Below are 19,494 nucleotides of genomic sequence, written 5' to 3'. Positions count from 1 at the left end.
TCCTTTTTGTATCCTGGTGCAAACCTTTCCTCTTCCCAATATTTTATATGTATGTTAATGTCATAATAGTAAAAGAACACAAATAAAATAAAAAAAAGAAAAGATAATAAAATAGAACAGAGCATCAACAGCAAATACATTAATTTGAAAAAAGGTTCCAATACAAAGCAACCTTGTTAAATGTTACAAATACGTCCTTATGTAAATACATGGAATTAATTGTATTAATTGCTACATTTACACTTATTTTGTGATCTTTGGATTTTTTTTATAAAAATATTTGCAGCACGTACCTAGTAATGTATTAAAAATAACAAATAGATATGAAAAGGCGACTCGTACAGGACCCCAGGCCATGAAGATAAAACCCCAGGTTAATCCAAGTAAGAGGCCGAGACTGAGAGTACTTTTAATGTCATGCAGGAAGAGTGTCTTCCAATCCTTTATCCGTGTAGACTTTAGGGTCTTGATTTGTACAAGTACAACGATGAACATAGAAATGTTGAGAAAGAAGATCAATCCGAAATAGCATACAACAGCCGTATAAAATACTGTATCATTCTTGATCCAACAGCTGCAAAAAGAATTGATATTTGTAAATGGAAAACAAAAATGAATGACAATATAGTAAAATCACAGCTTTGCATTTACTCAGTCTTTTAGTAAATATCCTATTTTTTGTGAAAAACTTAAACGAGTAGCTTCAATTTTGAAAACTTTTGATTATTGGGGTACATGTAACAGAATTCCTACTGATTGGTGAAACAACAGGGTAGAAGTACTCAGCCGAGGGACACTAAACAAGGTTAATATTTTTTTTAATACATTTAGTTTGAACGAGAATATTTTATAACTTCCTTTGATTATCATTTAGACAATTTATATCTATATATTTAGAATAAATAACTGTGCTTTGTATTAGATTTGTAGGCCCAGTTCATAAAACCAATGAGACAGGATGTTGGTTTACCGAAACTACTGAGAATTGCTGAAAACTTTGAGACCCAGGTTAATCATTGATTCACAGTCTTTTTGCTGATAACATCTGTGAGTACAATAAACCCCTTGTGTATGGGTCAGACAAAGCTTTGCACATCAACTGATGCTGTTGTGTGTGTTCTTGTCTCCGATTAATTGTCGCCCTGATTTGATCAACAACGGCAACGTGTTAAGGGGGTTTTACACTAAGCGATATCGCTAGCAATATCGCTAAAACGTCACTGGTTTTGTGACGTTATAGCGATATTGCTAGCGATATCGCTATGTGTGATACTTACCAACGACCGGCTCCCCCGCTGTCCATCGCTGATCGCGCGAGAATGTCCGGCTCCATTTCTCGTCGGGCGCTTCCTGCTGGGACTTCCTGCTGTGACGTCCAGCGACGCGTGGAGGCGGGCGGGAGGACGCAGGATCGCTGTTTGTGAATGGTAAGTATCGTGCGCTGCGTCGCTGCTGCATCGCTGTGAGGTCTTTCTGTATGAAAGCTCACTAGCGATCATTTAGCGATGCACCAGCGATCCTGACTGGGTCGGATCGCCGGTCGGATCGCTGGTGCATCGCTAAATGTAAAAGGGCCTTTAGAGGCCCTTGGTGACTCCCGTAAAGCTCTTCCATGACACTGTGCATGACTCCAGGAGGAGAAAAACCATAGCATATTGCCTCTCCTCACTTATGTAACCAGTCTAGTTCTGCCCTTCCTAAATTCTCTTCAGAAATTTTGTCCCTCTTAGCATCCGTTATGCACCCTCCATGCACTTAATAGCCCTCTGTACCTGTACTTCTACACATACTGGCTGGTGACCGGATCATGCAGCATTTTGAATACCCCATTTATTATACTGATGGCTGGACCGAACAATACAAGCACTTTTTACCATTTACCTTTCGTTTCCCCCAATTTCCTCATAGATTGTGAGCAGGGACTTCACTCCTATTGGTATCTGTTGAATTATCTGTTGCTCTGTAATGTCTTTATTGTCAGTACAAGTTCCCTCAGAAATATGAAGTGCTATGGAATATGTTAGCACAACAGAAATAAAAATTATTATTATAATTATTATTATCCTTCTTAAGCCTGTTTTTTTTACTATGGCAGATCAATAAACAAACATGTAAAAAACAGAGATATGTTTGATATTGATCTGATTAGTGGATCAAAATTGCCCATTTAGCTTAATAGGTCTGTGAAACAAAAATGGACACCACATGGATGCCATGTTGCATTCTGGCACTTGTCCATTTTCTACTGTTTAAGGGTAATCTTCATAGAGTCATGCTTTCTTTCTAATTGTCACATACCGCGACCTTAAAAACAAAAAGAGAGTGGAATACTTGCTCATGTAGTCACTCCTTAGTGCCTAATCAGTCAATGACCCAGATGGTTAGCCCATTTGATGCTGTGATCAAACCTTTTTTTTTACTTACACAGTGTTTAAAAATAATTAAAAAAGAGTGAAAAGTAAACATAATTGGCATCAGCACTTTTACAACAATCTACACTATAAAATGAAGGTGTTATTATTTATGCAAAAGCAAAACATTATTCAGAGTAAATCCAATTAATTCTTACAATACAGCAGGGTTCTCTAACTCCTTGTCCTCATACATGTCTCCATAAAAATGAACGTTAGCAGAGAGTAGTGCGGCAACAACAACTAGAGGGATTCCTGTATCAGAAACATATAAAAAAATGAATTATTTATGAATTATTTAATCATGTAGACAGAATAAACTTTTTTCTTTCGGGATTAAAAGTAGAACATCTACAGTACCATAAAAAAGATTTAGACAGGTTTCGAAAAAAATGCTGCAAAGTAAGAATGTTTTCAGAAATAGCAGTGATACTACATTAGATTACTTTATCAATTAACTAAATCTAAAAAATAGAAATCTATATCAATATTTGGTGTGATCGCCATTTGCTATCAAAACAGCGTCAATTCCTCTCTTTACATTTGTACACAGTTTTTGAAGGAACTCGGTAGGGAAGTTTTCCCAAGCATCTTGGAGAACTTACCATAGATCTGTGGATGTCACTTGTGCAAATCCTACTGTCTCTTCATATAATCCCAGACAGACTCGATTGTGTTGAGATCAAGGTTCTGTGGGGTCATATCATCACTTCCAGCTAGTTAATTACCCCTTGAGGACACAGCCAATTTTCGTTTTTGCATTTTCATTTTTTTCCTACCCTTTTTCAAATAGCCATAACCTTTTCATTTTTATGCCAACAGACGTATGTGGGCTAGTTTTTTGCTGGATGAGTTAAATATTTGACTGATATTATTTATTTTGCCTTATAGAGTAAGAAAATATGGCAGAAAAATCCAAGTGTGGTGAAATGGTGGGAAAAAAATGCAATTCCTCCATTGTTTTTTGGGCTTTATTTTTGGGGCAGTCAATGTCCTGTAAAAATCCACCTTACAGCATTTACCTATCAGGATAATTTATACTTTGCTAGATCGGATGCTGTGATACCAAACAGTTATGGTATATATATTTTTTAAATTTTGACATTTCTTTACATTTAATTGGGAAAATGTGGGTGTAATTCACATTTTTTTGCTTTTTTTATGCTTTTTTTTTTAAATATTTTTCAAAACTTATTGCTTTTCACTTTTTTAGTCCCCTTAGGGTATTGAACCTGAAATTGTTTCATCACATGTACTATATACAACAATACTACAGCATTGCTGTATATTTTAAAAATCAGTGTTTTGACACTCAGCCGCAAGCTGGACATCACAGGAGGAATCACAGGATAGGCCTTCTGCCTGCCCCTGGCTTTAACAGCAACTCACTGGCTCCCCATGATCATGTGAAGTCCGATGGGTGGGCGTTCATCCATTATGTTGCCCGTAATCTGTATAATTCAATTGAGGAACAAACTGAAATTATTTTGAAAGGGAAAATCAAAACATAAAAAGCTAAAATAACGTATTTGCACAAATGTGAAAACCCTCCTACAGTTGGAAATGTGATTGTATTCAGAATTAGCCAATTCAATTGAACTTATGAAAAAAGGTAAAAGGTAGTCAGTGCACAGCCACCTTCCTTTACTGTGATTCTGATAAATCCCATATAAAGTTTATCTGCTCTAGTAGGATTTTCCTACCATTTTACAGAAAAAGTAATTATCCATAAACAGCTTACAACACAGCAAAAGGATCTCATTGTTGAAAGCTATCAGTCAGGAGAAGGGTACAAAGAATTTCCAAGGCATTAGATGTACTATGGAACACCATGAAGACGGTCATCAAGAAGTAGCTTAAATTTAGCACAATAGTGTCATTACTTAGAACTGAACATCCCTCAAAATTGTTGAAAATTCAAGAAGAGAATTAGTCCAAGAGGCTGCCAAGAGGCCTAAAGCAACATTAAAGGAGCTGGAGGAATTTCTGTACTACTTATGTACTGGTTGTGTACTGCATGTGACAACAAACTCCCATATCCTTCATGTCTGGCCTGTGGGGGAGTGAGGGCAAAATGGAAGCCTTTTCTTACAATGAAAAACATTCAAGCACGTCAGTGTTTTACCAAACCTTACATTAAGTCTGTTAGTGGGAAAACGTCTTATAATCTGATAAGATCAAGGTGGAATTCTTTTGTCCGTAATTCCAAAAGGTACAGTATGTTTGGTGGAAAGTTAACACTGTGCATCACCAAAAGAACATCTTTCCCACAGTGTAGTATAGTGGAGACAGCATTATGCTTTTAAGCTGTTTTTGGCAGCTTGAACTGGGGCTATAGTCAAGGTGGAGGGAATAATGCACAGTTGCAAATATCAGTCAATTTTGTTTCAAAGCCTACAGTCCCCAGCTAAAAAGCTGAAGAGGAATTTCACATTTTAGCATGACAACGACCCTAAGCATAACTCCAAAACAAGAAAAGATAAACGTTTTGGAATGGCACAGTGAGAGCCCAAACCTATATCCAATAGAAAATATGTGTGATGACTTGAAGAGGCCATTGTACACAGTAGATGCCTTCTCTTAGCGGCAGCACGGTGGCTCAGTGGATAGCACTGTAGCCTTGCAGCGCTGGAGTCCTGGGTTCGTATCCCACCAAGGACATCTGCATCTGCAAGGAGTTTGTATGTTCTCCCCGTGTTTGCGTGGGTTTCCTCCGGGCACTCCGGTTTCCTCCCACACTCTAAAGACAAGATAGGGACTTTAGATTGTGATCCCCATCGGGGACAGTGATGAAAATGTGTGCAAACTGTAAAGCGCTGCGGAATATGTTAGCGCTATATAAAAATAAAGATTATTATTATTATTCTCAACCTGACAGATTTGGATCATTACTGCAACAGTAGGAAAAGATTGCCAATTCTAGATTTACCATGCTGATAGACTACAACCCAAAAATAACCTGAATGCTGTCAAAAATTCAAAAGGTACTCTATTTTTCAGACTATGATGCACTTTTTTCCCCAAATTTGGGATAAAAATGGGATGGTGTCACGTAATCCGAATGTAGCTTAACGGGAGTGGGGGAGGCGGCGGTTGAGCGGGGTCACAGGAGGCAGGGTCATTGCTGCAGGAAGCTGGTGGTGGCAGAAGTGGAGCAATACTGAGGGCCCTGGGCTGGGAGGAGGTGGTGTCCCAGCGGTGATAAGCTGTGGGCTGTGGGCTTCAAGAAAATGTCAGTACTGATGCAGGAGCGGAGGTCCCACTCTGCGCATTGAGTTCCCGGAGTGGGCCTCAGGAAAATTGCCGCCGGAGGTGGAACATGTGCAGATTGAGGTCTCAATGACAAGCCTGAGCACTGACATTTTCTTGAAGCCCAGGGCCCACAGCCTCTTACCGCCGGAACATCCAGTCCTTCCAGTCCAGGGCCCGCAGCATTGCCCCACTCCTGCCTTTGCCGGCTTCCCTCAGCAGAGACTCTGCCCTCTATGACTCTGTGACACCGCCACAGTCCCCCTGGTAAACTAAATTCAGACTGTAAGACGGACCCCTTTTGACGCATTAAAAAATGTTTTCTTATTTTCCTCCGCAAAATTTAGGGTGTGTCTTATTGTCCAGTGCGTCTTACAGTACACAAAATACGGTACTTCAGCAAAGTATTAGTTTAAGGGTGTGCATAGGACAACCACATTATTTTAGTTCTTGATTTTTCTTTTTCCTTAAAACAAGATTTCAGTTTATTTCTCAATGGATTTGCATGTACTATGGCCGACATTAAAGGTGGAAAAAGTTCTGAAATTAGTATGATTTTTTTTTACATGACAAAAGTCTGGCATCTTAACAGAGATGTGCAGACTTTTAGATCCACTACGGTATATATGATGCTAAGAGAAAATTCTTCTGACACCTATAAAATAACAAATATTGTAAACTATCCACATGTCATAAGAGCCATGAAAAATCACTAAACATCTGCATGGAGTTTGTATGTTCTCCCCGTGTTTGCGTGGGTTTCCTCCGGGTACTCCGGTTTCCTCCCACATTCCAAAGACATACTGATAGGGAATCTAGATTGTGAGCCCCATCGGAGACAGTGATGATAATGTGTGTAAAGTGCCGTAAAATTAATTATATAAGCGAGAAAAATAAATAAAAAATAATTTACAGCAAATCTTTCAGTATTACAATGTGGAGCAAATAACTAGGTACATTACTCACCCCAGCCAGCGATACATAGTTTTAATATGTATTTATGGATGTAAGAATTAAAAACTTTGACAAATGCAAAATACATATGTACAGCTTCCAGGCCCATCCATGTGAATGATGTTAGCAAGAAGTAATGTAGAAGCGCTCCAACTAAGATGCACAAGCCTGGAATTCTGAATGATGACAGCCACTCGTTGACCAAGAACACCAAATTAAGCATCAGCAACGAAAAACAAAGATTCATCAATATTTTGGAAGGGTAATCTCTTCTAAGTTGTCTGGGGAAAAAATACAAAAATTATGCAAATTCTTAGTGTACAATAGGAATAATACATGAAATGTTGATTTCATAACACAATATATGGCACTGTGACTCAGTGGTCAGCACTGTTGCTTTGCAGCGCTGGGGTCCTGGGTTCCCAACAAGGGCAATAGCTGCAAGGAGTTTGTATGTTCGCCCCATGTTTGGTGGGATTATTCCGGGTTCTCCAGTTTCCTCCCAATCTCCACAGACATACTGATAGGGAATGTAGATTGTGAGCCCCAATGGGGAGAATGATGATAATGTCTGTAAAGTGCTGTGGAATTAATGTCGCTATATAAGTGAACTAATAGCAAAGCCACAAAAGAGGAGAGAAAATCCTCCAAAAATTCAAAAATATGTTGGGTCTTGTATACAGGGGTGTTCACATGGGATGCATTTATAGAGTGCTGGCCAGCCCACCTAATCGATTAGTAGGGGCGTGACCAATAGGCTGTGAACCAGACACAATGCATACCTACATGTGAACAGTGCCCTATACGGGCCTCTATTGTGCAAACATATACTAAAACAGTCACCCCCTCCATGAATGGGTAGGTGGAGAGTGGCTGTCTATTTAGTATTTTGCACCTGTGTTGCCAATATCTTTGTTATACGGGCTGGCTGCATCCTGTAGTGCATTTGTTCAAAGACCTGGGCAGGTAAGCAGGCAGTGCTGCCCCTTTTTCTGCTGTATTTTTGGTATATAAATAGTGAGTAAAATGAATAAATATTTCAGATATTCCAGGCTTCCTACCACCTCATCTGCTGCACTACAGAATTGTGCCAGAAGAAGGATATATTACTGCCTGAAGCGCTGTGATTGATGCATTAATTATCTTTGAAGTTACTACAATAAATTCCTGGACTTCTTTAAGTGCTTTCACCTTATAGAATTAAATTATAAAATGCTGTGGTTAGTATCCTTACAGCCCGTGGGTCATAACAAGTATTAACCAGAGAGACGGAACAACGCTTCAGACTTCAGTATTGCTCAATTAAAGATAAGTATTTCTTTCATTATCTGTAACAATGTTGAGACTTAAGCCCCCGTCTCACATAGCGAGATCGCTAGCGAGATAGCTGATGCGTCACCGATTTTGTGACCCAACAGCGATCTCTCCTGCGATCTCGCTACATGTGACACATAGCGGCGACCAGCCCCCCCCGCTGGATATCGCTGATCGTGCTCGAATGTCCTAGGCCATTTTTTGATCGTTGGCGTCCCTCTGGCCAGCATGCATCGCTGTGATGTACGCCGACGAGTGACCTCGTTGGCGACACAGAACTCAGGGACGCAGGCTGGAATCGCTCAGAATAGCTGATGTGTGACAATGCACCAGCGATCCATACCAGGTTGTATCATTGCCGGTATCGTTGGTGCGTCATTAAAGAGATCTGCCTGTTTGACAGCTTACTAGCGACCATGTAGCGACGCACCAGCGATCCCTACCAGGTCGTATCGTTGTCGGGATCGCTGGTGCGTTGCTATGTGAAACGGGACCCTTAGGGGCCAATTTATCAAGGTATTTACGCCAGAGTACTGAATAGGCCCTATAGTCCTTCAGGCTAAAAGGCAGACATAAAAGACGCAAGACAAAACCCAGGTTATAACTAAAGCTGTAAAATAACACAAATGTCACAATAAGGGTAGATGGGCACAACCGTTTTCTCTCCATCCGTAAATAAAGGGATGAGTTTCTCAGAGGTGGAGAAAAAAAAGAAGTTTCTTCATCCTATCCATTCTATAAATCACAATGTCCCACTGAAAAAATGAATAAATCAGAATGGAGGACCAATTGGTATAAAAAGCTATATTTTTATTAACAAAGAATTAAAAATATACAAATAGAGAGATGCACATATCAATGAAGGGACGTTGTAAACCCATTATTTTTCACATGTATCAAACACCAAATTAATTCACCATTATCAAAAATAGTAATAGGTAAACAATAGCCGCAAAATCCCTTATCCTATAAAAACATCCACATAAATGTGAAAACTGTGCAATTTGTTATAATAAATATCCATAAATTAGTACGATAAGGGTTCTCAAAAATGTAAGAGCTCTCAAGTCTATATTACCACTGCAAATTGCCAAAAACCGCCAATAATCTGAACTATGGCGATTCCCATAGATATATATTAAGCTGGGCCAATTTAATAACCATCCGTATGGCAATGTCGATCTTTGTTAGCGGCATTCAAGTCCGCTCTCCCAATATAAAAGGTGATTACCACCCTCTTTGGCTGTATAAAACAGCACACAAAGAAAAAACAGGCCAAAATCCGCCTGTCAGGCGTGGTGATTGGCATGGAATATAAATCCATGCACCGGCATAATTGCAGTAATCATGTAACAATGGAACAAATAATATCATGGAGCAAAGCAGCCATTACCAATAATTGATAAGGAGTCTCCTCGGGCGTCCCTCTGCCCCGACGCGCGTTTCGCTTTTGCTTCAAAGGGAGGCATAACTTAGGAGGGGAAATCCCCGTTTATATAATCCTCTACCCAGCTGCAATCAATTACATTGCTAGAATGACCATAGCGCATGCCCATTGCTAGAATGACCATAGCGCATGCCCAGAAGTAAGTACTCCAAACCATGAGAAGTTAAACAATAATATCACTTGAAGTGAATCGCTAGATCTTAGAAAATCTTAGAGTGATATTAACATTTTGTCTTTTTAGTTACAGTTCATAGGTTGTTGCGTCGACTATTCCAGTGGTAAAATGGAAGAGAAGATTTATGGTGCATTTATTGAAGATTAAAGATCTGAAGATACCTCTATTTCATTCATGTTTTTTCCTTATGTTTTTTCCTCGTGTTATAGTCCTCATCATTATGCCCTTTTTTTACAGTTGTCAATATAGCATGATCAAGTGTTATTTTCATATGTGACATTCTCAATATTGATATTATGATTTTGTACTCGTTATACCTTTATTTGGGGGTTTTGAGAGTGCTTTTGAAGTACCCCATATTACATACATCCTTGTGAGTGCGCATGAGTGGGTCTTGATTCACCAGAGAAGAGTGTGATGCTCATATTATGTGCATTTCGCTTTCCAGGGTCATCTGGTGATGACTGGTGGCGATCGACATAGGAGCACACAAACACTTCTCTTATTGATAGTAGTGAACCAAGTTCAACTCCCTCATGCGCCGTTTTTCACTTCATGGACTTAGGGTGACCTCTTTGTTATTTATTTTCCATTTATGCGTTCCCTGGTTAGTGTTCCAATCATTATTCTGATTATGAAATCTTGAGTGAATAATAGTCTGAATTTGTATTTTCATCCTATATGTGTAGACATAAGGTTGTAATAGTATAGCATAGATCTCCATACCCGCATCATAGTAGCGCTATAATATGTGGATATATTAGTGATCTATATATTAAGATTATCTACTTTTATAAATATCATTTTTGTAGCGCTTAGTTGTAGGAAATTCAATATTGTTTTCTAAGATCTAGCGATTCACTTCAAGTGATATTATTGTTTAACTTCTCATGGTTTGGAGTACTTACTTCTGGGCATGCGCTATGGTCATTCTAGCAATGGGCATGCGCTATGGTCATTCTAGCAATGTAATTGATTGCAGCTGGGTAGAGGATTATATAAACGGGGATTTCCCCTCCTAAGTTATGCCTCCCGTTGAAGCAAAAGCGAAACGCGCGTCGGGGCAGAGGGACGCCCGAGGAGACTCCTTATCAATTATTGGTAATGGCTGCTTTGCTCCATGATATTATTTGTTCCATTGTTACATGATTACTGCAATTATGCCAGTGCATGGATTTATATTCCATGCCAATCACCACGCCTGACAGGCGGATTTTGGCCTGTTTTTTCTTTGTGTGCTGTTTTATACAGCCAAAGAGGGTGGTAATCACCTTTTATATTGGGAGAGCGGACTTGAATGCCGCTAACAAAGATCGACATTGCCATACGGATGGTTATTAAATTGGCCCAGCTTAATATATATCTATGGGAATCGCCATAGTTCAGATTATTGGCGGTTTTTGGCAATTTGCAGTGGTAATATAGACTTGAGAGCTCTTACATTTTTGAGAACCCTTATCGTACTAATTTATGGATATTTATTATAACAAATTGCACAGTTTTCACATTTATGTGGATGTTTTTATAGGATAAGGGATTTTGCAGCTATTGTTTACCTATTACTATTTTTGATAATGGTGAATTAATTTGGTGTTTGATACATGTGAAAAATAATGGGTTTACAACGTCCCTTCATTGATATGTGCATCTCTCTATTTGTATATTTTTAATTCTTTGTTAATAAAAATATAGCTTTTTATACCAATTGGTCCTCCATTCTGATTTATTCATTTTTTCAGTGGGACATTGTGATTTATATCAATAGTTATGGTATTTACTTTTTGATCATAGAGGCAATTCTATAAGTGATTTATTATTATTGACTGTTGTTTAAACAGAGCCATATTATGGATTTTAAAGCCAAGGAAAGCTCCTGGCAAGCAAAGGCCACTAGTATGTTCAAGAGAGGTGCTACATCATCACATAGTTCCACTTCCCATGTGAGTCAGGAAAATACACAGAAATATAAAAGAGCTTTGAATAAAAAAATCAAGGTATGGTGGACGAAAATCACCTTAGAAAATTATGTGGCACAGAATATCGTTCCAAGAGGTTTGAGGATCAACATATATCCTACTTTTGATTTGGGAGAAGAAACTCTAATTAATAGGTGGATTGCGGCTGCTAACACCTGTTCTTTGGAATTCATTAAAATAATCATTGAAAAGAATTCCATTATTCTTAAGAATATAGAGACTGAAATTGAGGATCTTCAAAAAATTTTATTACATGATATGAGAAAAGAGGAATTTCAGGAATTTGTTACAAAACTTGATAAAGATATCGAAAAATGGGAGAATCACATTAGTTTGAATAAACAGAAGAAGTATGAAAGGGATTGGGCTGATTTTGAGTCCAAGAGAATTTTCAAATGGCAAATGCCAAAGAAAAAAGACCCTATCCCTAGGAATCTGTTTAGGGATTTATCTACATCTAATTCCTCTATTAGTGATGTGGGAAGCAGTACTTTTGAAGCCAGCTATAAACCGAGGACTCGACAGCAATACAAAAAAAGTGCTGCCCCCAAAAATCAAGTGAGTGATACCGTCGAGGTCATTAATTTGTCTAGTCATATATTAACGGACGCACAAACAAGGGTGCTACAGAGAGGGCTAACGTTTTCCCCTTCATCTGATTTAGACTCGTTCACGGCAATAAAGGACTTGCATCTCTTCTCCAGAAAACTGGTTTTGAAGAGGTTACATCATAAAAAAGAAAGTGGTGGTGACTTCTCTAGTAGGGAGGAAAATGAAGCTCTTGAGATTCTTGAGTCCCTGATTGATGAGAATACATCAAATGTAAGTAATTTCCCTGTGAAACTAATTAATAAATCTACAAAATTTCCCCCTTTAACATTAGTACCGGCAGTTGATACGTTCACAAAGATTGTGTCATCTGAAATTGATAATTTAAAGAAAACTAGTCATTTTGGCCATAACAATTTGTCAATGCAGGAGAGGAGTGCTTTGAGAGAACTTAAGGAATGGGACGATGTGGTTTTCAAGGTGGCCGACAAAGGAGGCAACATAGTAATATGGCCGAACTCCATGTATGAGGCCCAAGCCAATAAATTGATAAACAACACCCAGGAGTATAGGTTACTTACTTATAATCCTATGGGACAATTTAAATTGGAATTGATTGACATTTTGGAGGCCGCAGTTGAAAACCACATTGTCCCTAAGAAATTATTAGACATTCATCAAAAACTTAGTCCTAGGCTAGCAACGTTCTACTTGATACCAAAGGTTCATAAAAACTCCCAGGATCCACCGGGAAGACCTATAGTGGCAGCTAACGAGGGTCTCTGTGAGACCATATGTAATGTGATAGATCACTTTTTAAAACCTTTGGTGACTCAGTTACCCTCATATATTAAGGATACTACAGCTGCACTTGGACATCTGGAAAATATTCAACTAACTGACAACATGATCCTTGTTACAGCAGACGTTGAGGCTTTATACTCATCGATCCGTCATCAAGATGGACTTAATGCCGTTGGTAAATTCCTCTTACACAGTAATGTAGATCATGATATGGCCAACTTTGTTCTGACATTGCTGAAATATGTATTAACTCATAATGCATTTTCCTTCAATGGAAAAATTTTTCTTCAAAAGCAAGGTACAGCTATGGGGGCGGCTTGCGCCCCCTCATATGCGAACCTGTTTATGGGAGCCTGGGAAAGAGATATCTTTCAGGATAGTGAAGTAGTGGGTATGGAACGGATCCATAATTGGATCCGCTACATAGATGATATTCTGTTTATTTATGAAGGATCAGGTGAGGAATTGAGGTGTTTAATGAATACACTTAACAACAATAATCAAAATATTAGGTTGACGTATCATTATGGACGTAATATTGAATTTTTGGATTTGTCCATTACAGTTTTATCTGATGGTCGGCTATCAACCACAGTATATCGTAAACCCACGGCAACAAATTCTTTACTTCATGCTTCATCGGCACATCTAAAATCCACCATAGATGGGATTCCCATTGGACAATTTTTGCGCATTAAGAGAATTTGCTCTGATGAAGGTCTTTTTGAAGAACAGTCCTCTATCCTTAGGAAACGATTTCAAAATAGAGGATATAATCGGAAGTCTATTCAGAGAGGATATATGAGGGCAAAAAGTGTCCCTAGAGAACAACTTTTACATAAGAATGTGATTCCTCCTAAGACTGTGAACAGGGAACAGCAGGTAAGATTCATTTCAAACTTCAATAATAAATGGTTTGAGGTGAAAAATATAGTACAGAGACATTGGCAAATTCTTTTGACTGATCCTGTGTTGAGGGAAATTTTACCATCAAGTCCCTCATTTGTGGCAAAAAGGGCTTCAAATCTGCGAGACATATTGACACATAGCCAATATGATCCTCAACGGAAAGAGAGGGAGAGGAATATGGAGCGTATGGGATTTTTTCCCTGTGGTATATGCAAGGCATGTGCCAATATGAAAAAAAGTAGTAAGTTCCAGAATTTTGATCAATCTAGATGTTTTGATATCAGAACCTACATTACATGTTCAACGAAAGGAGTGATTTACTATGCCACTTGTCCATGCCAGAAAATTTATATTGGGATGACTAGTAGGGAGCTCAAGATTCGAGTTCGGGAGCACTGCCTTGATATTGATAAAGCCAAAAAGATTGAAGATGTTGCTTCGTTGAAAACCTTACCTAGGCATTTAAAAAAATTCCATCACAGCAACTCTAGGCTACTTCAAGTCAAGGGTATTGATCACATTAATTTGGGTCTCAGAGGAGGAGATGTAGGTAAAAGACTAGCCAAAAAAGAGTGCCAGTGGATATTTCGATTGGGCACCCTAACTCCTCAAGGACTTAATGAAAGCTTCGGTTTTGGTGCTTTTTTGTAATTTCATTTCATCATTATATTCCTGACTTTATTCCATGGGATGTGGACTTTTTAGGGTGGGTTAGTTTTTATAGAGTGATATTAACATTTTGTCTTTTTAGTTACAGTTCATCGGTTGTTGCGTCGACTATTCCAGTGGTAAAATGGAAGAGAAGATTTATGGTGCATTTATTGAAGATTAAAGATCTGAAGATACCTCTATTTCATTCATGTTTTTTCCTTATGTTTTTTCCTCGTGTTATAGTCCTCATCATTATGCCCTTTTTTTACAGTTGTCAATATAGCATGATCAAGTGTTATTTTCATATGTGACATTCTCAATATTGATATTATGATTTTGTACTCGTTATACCTTTATTTGGGGGTTTTGAGAGTGCTTTTGAAGTACCCCATATTACATACATCCTTGTGAGTGCGCATGAGTGGGTCTTGATTCACCAGAGAAGAGTGTGATGCTCATATTATGTGCATTTCGCTTTCCAGGGTCATCTGGTGATGACTGGTGGCGATCGACATAGGAGCACACAAACACTTCTCTTATTGATAGTAGTGAACCAAGTTCAACTCCCTCATGCGCCGTTTTTCACTTCATGGACTTAGGGTGCCTCTTTGTTATTTATTTTCCATTTATGCGTTCCCTGGTTAGTGTTCCAATCATTATTCTGATTATGAAATCTTGAGTGAATAATAGTCTGAATTTGTATTTTCATCCTATATGTGTAGACATAAGGTTGTAATAGTATAGCATAGATCTCCATACCCGCATCATAGTAGCGCTATAATATGTGGATATATTAGTGATCTATATATTAAGATTATCTACTTTTATAAATATCATTTTTGTAGCGCTTAGTTGTAGGAAATTCAATATTGTTTTCTAAGATCTAGCGATTCACTTCAAGTGATATTATTGTTTAACTTCTCATGGTTTGGAGTACTTACTTCTGGGCATGCGCTATGGTCATTCTAGCAATGGGCATGCGCTATGGTCATTCTAGCAATGTAATTGATTGCAGCTGGGTAGAGGATTATATAAACGGGGATTTCCCCTCCTAAGTTATGCCTCCCGTTGAAGCAAAAGCGAAACGCGCGTCGGGGCAGAGGGACGCCCGAGGAGACTCCTTATCAATTATTGGTAATGGCTGCTTTGCTCCATGATATTATTTGTTCCATTGTTACATGATTACTGCAATTATGCCGGTGCATGGATTTATATTCCATGCCAATCACCACGCCTGACAGGCGGATTTTGGCCTGTTTTTTCTTTGTGTGCTGTTTTATACAGCCAAAGAGGGTGGTAATCACCTTTTATATTGGGAGAGCGGACTTGAATGCCGCTAACAAAGATCGACATTGCCATACGGATGGTTATTAAATTGGCCCAGCTTAATATATATCTATGGGAATCGCCATAGTTCAGATTATTGGCGGTTTTTGGCAATTTGCAGTGGTAATATAGACTTGAGAGCTCTTACATTTTTGAGAACCCTTATCGTACTAATTTATGGATATTTATTATAACAAATTGCACAGTTTTCACATTTATGTGGATGTTTTTATAGGATAAGGGATTTTGCAGCTATTGTTTACCTATTACTATTTTTGATAATGGTGAATTAATTTGGTGTTTGATACATGTGAAAAATAATGGGTTTACAACGTCCCTTCATTGATATGTGCATCTCTCTATTTGTATATTTTTAATTCTTTGTTAATAAAAATATAGCTTTTTATACCAATTGGTCCTCCATTCTGATTTATTCATTTTTTCAGTGGGACATTGTGATTTATATCAATAGTTATGGTATTTACTTTTTGATCATAGAGGCAATTCTATAAGTGATTTATCCTATCCATTCTGTCAGATCACAAAATCAGATCGCACTCGGATGTCATATGTGTGCGATCTGATGTTTTTCACGGACCCATAGACTTTCATTGATAATTTTGATCCGTGTCTGAACAATGCCAAGCTCTTGCCTAGTGAAATTCAGGAAACCATGTTTCCTAATAACCAGTGAAACCGTATGTGTTCATCGTCTACCCCATTTGTAGCAGCCCACCAAGCAGAAACATTCAGACATAAAGGGCAAGACAAAATTAAATACAGTAAGGGTGGTAAGGCTTATCCTTCTTACAAGCATATAATATTGAAGGGGTTGTCCAATATAATCTTTATTTCAGGCCCTCATATTAAAAAATGATGGCATCAACTTCCAGTGCCTCCAAGGATTCAAGGCAAGCTACTCCGGAGGTCTGACCAGCTCCATTTGGAATTTCAGAGGACTGTTGCAGGTAATCACAAGCTACAGTGGTCTTCTGGCTTCTGAACTCAGCAGGCATTGCTTCCGGAGCTTGGGCAGACACGCAAAATGGCTTCTGTCTATGCTGTCTAATTCCTTCCAAGCCTGCGGCGCTCCTGAGCCTGCACCATCAGTAGCGGGAGTCAGCCGATATCCAGCTAAAGATACTTGGAGCCAGCTGCCAGTAAGCATGCATATTTTTTGGCTTTATGCCTCTAAGGGCTCATTCCGACTTGCGATGAAATGGGACGAATGCAATCAGATAAAAAAATCGGATTGAATTCGGACCAATGTTATTCTATGATTGTGTGTTCATCTGCGGGTTTTTTTCCAGCTCGGATCAGATCAAATGCTGTAATTGTAATCAGAAATCGGATCACATCCCCCAATAGAAGTCAATGCGTGCAAGAAAAAAATCACACAGCACTCAGACCATGCGAGTGCTGTCCGATTTTTACACACTGATTGCATTTGAAAAGCCGGCAATTTCTCACGGTGATCTGCTGTGAAGATACTGAGCTTGAAGTGCGGTCACTTCATCACTGGCATTTTCCCACGGTCCAGAGATCACCGCAGTTCAGCCCGGCTCAGAGGGAAGCCTCAGTGACATCACCGCTAGTCACTGAGGCTGAGCTCATAGCATCTCATTCACCAGTGGTTTTCAACCAGGACGGTCACATCTCGCCACCATCCAGGTTGAAAACTGTACATTCCCCAGACATGGATTACGGCGTGGGACAGAACGACGGACAGGTATAGTATATTGTTGATTTTTTAGTTTACTTTTATAACAGGAGTTCAAAGGCTTCGCAGGAATTAGGTGAGGTCATAAGTATGGTTTAATTAAGAATATTAAAGGAGTCTGTGTCATTATTTCAAGTAAAGGACTTTATTCTGGGTGTCTGTGGTTTCTTAAAATGTGACTATGGGGTTAGTAATGGGGTCGTCTTAGTGACACCTCTCCATTACTAACCTCGGGGCTTGACGGTGATATTAACCCCCCCAACTATTACCCTACTTGCCACCGCTACAGGGCAAGTGGGAAGAGTGAGGCTAAGTGCCAGAATTGGAGCATCTTAGAGATGCACCTTTTCTGGGGCGGCTGAGAGCTGATGCTTTTAGCCTGGGAGGGCCAGTATCCATGGCCCCTTCCTAGGCTATTAATATCAGCATGCAGCTGTTTGCATATCCTTTGCTGGTTATTACCGTATATACTCATGTATAAGCCAAGATTTTCAGCCCATTTTTTGGGCTGAAAGTCCCCCTCTCGGCTTATACACGAGTCATATACCTGGGGGTCGGCGGGGAGCGGGGGTGTCAGAGATCATATGCGCATATTCATGAGTGTAATGAGCGGTACCACGTGACCACTGAAGGCAGGAAGGGAGACCGTGGAGAAGCGGGGCTGCAGAGACCACGCCAGGAGGGGGATAAGTATAGTGATATTTACCTGTCCAGGGTCCATCGCTGCTCACCGCTGTCTGCTGCATCCTCTGTCTGTGACATTTAGGCAGCAGAGGGCGCGATGACGTGGTTAGTGCGCGCTGCGCCCTCTGCTGGCTGAAGTCTCTGACCCAGGAAGCGGCAAACAGCGGTGAGCAGCGATGGACCCCGGACAAGTGAATATATCAGGTGCCGGGTCCTGAGCATGAGAGGTGAGTATGGTGTTTTTTTTTACAGCAGCATATGGGGGCAGCATATGGGGGCATAGTCTGTGGGGCAGCATATAGGGGTATAGTCTATGGGGCAGCATACGGGAGCATATCCTATGGGGCAGCATATTCTATGGAGCAGCATATGGGGGCATATTCTATGGGGCAGCATATGGGGGCATATCCTATGGGGCAGCATATGGGGGCATATCCTCTGGGGCAGCATATGGGGGCATAGTCTATGGGGCAGCATATGGGGGCATAGTCTATGGGGCACCATATGGGGGTATATTCTATGGGGCAGCATATGGGGGCATATCCTATGGGGCAGCATATGGGGGCATATCCTATGGGGCAGCATATGGGGGCATATCCTTTGGAGCGGCATATTCTATGGAGCAGCATATGGGGGAATATTCTATGGGGCAGCATGTGGGGGCATATCCTATGGGGCAACATATGGGGGCATATCCTATGGGCAGCATATGGGGGCATAGTCTGAATACTTTCCATACCCACTGTGTGTGTGTGTGTGTATATATATATAAAGCTCAAGTGTGTGTATATATATATAAAGCTCAAGTGTGTGTATGTATGTATGTATGTATGTGTGTATGTCCGGGATTGGCATCCGCAAGGTCGCAGCTACAGCCACAAAATTTGGCACAGTCACACGTCTGGACCCCGAGAGCATCCTAGGCTATGTTGTGAGGTGAAATTTTAACCCCGTGCATTCCAATTCACCAAACAATTTTGCCCCTATCTACATAATGGGGAAAAAATGTGTGCGTATCAAGCCCCGCCCCTCATTATGATGTCATAATGGTTGTCATGGCGACGCTGATGTCATCATAGGTTGCAATGGTGACGGTTATGTCACAACGGTTGCCATGGTGATGATGATGTCATAATGGGTATATGGGCACGGGACTTTGGGATGGAGGATGTGTGATGCGTATATGGGCAGTGGACTATGGGATGGAGGATATGTATGATGGGTATATGGGCACGGGACTATGGGATGAAGGATATGTATGACGGGTATATGGGCACGGGACTATGGGATGGAGGATATGTATGATGGGTATATGGGCATGGAAC

At 39.9% G+C, this 19,494-nt stretch overlaps 2 protein-coding genes across 3 annotated transcripts in view; one reads left to right on the top strand and one right to left on the bottom strand.

Moving 5' to 3' along the window:
• Window positions 1–19,494, bottom strand: part of ADGRG4 (adhesion G protein-coupled receptor G4) — a 211,597-nt gene that overhangs the window by 15,416 nt on the left and 176,687 nt on the right. For both annotated transcript variants that reach the window (XM_073543548.1, XM_073543549.1), the window contains 3 exons: window positions 6,627–6,895; window positions 2,570–2,666; window positions 294–574 (listed from right to left, as the gene is read on the bottom strand). In XM_073543548.1, coding sequence (XP_073399649.1) covers window positions 294–574; window positions 2,570–2,666; window positions 6,627–6,895 — 647 coding nt within the window. The remainder of the gene's footprint in view (window positions 1–293; window positions 575–2,569; window positions 2,667–6,626; window positions 6,896–19,494) is intronic.
• Window positions 9,495–13,766, top strand: LOC141048210 (uncharacterized). The gene is made up of 2 exons (XM_073543659.1): window positions 9,495–12,348; window positions 13,445–13,766. Exons 1-2 carry the CDS (start codon window positions 11,398–11,400, stop codon window positions 13,529–13,531), a joined length of 1,038 nt encoding a protein of 345 aa, XP_073399760.1. The 5' UTR covers window positions 9,495–11,397; the 3' UTR covers window positions 13,532–13,766.

The sequence above is a fragment of the Dendrobates tinctorius genome, unplaced genomic scaffold (assembly GCF_039654945.1).
Source record: "Dendrobates tinctorius isolate UK_male_01 unplaced genomic scaffold, ASM3965494v1 ptg000133l, whole genome shotgun sequence".
NCBI classification, from domain to species: Eukaryota; Metazoa; Chordata; class Amphibia; order Anura; family Dendrobatidae; genus Dendrobates; species Dendrobates tinctorius.
The sequence above is the reverse complement of the archived record's forward strand: the minus strand, read 5'-3'. Positions and strand labels throughout refer to the sequence as shown.

What these genes read in the sequence shown, in the direction of transcription:
- LOC141048210 (XM_073543659.1), top strand. Translation starts at nt 11,398, where the DNA reads ATGGATTTTAAAGCCAAGGAAAGCTCCTGGCAAGCAAAGGCCACTAGT. An exon ending in TTGATGAGAATACATCAAAT is followed by an intron (nt 12,349 to 13,444) that starts GTAAGTAATTTC and finishes TGTCCATTACAG; the next exon opens with TTTTATCTGATGGTCGGCTA.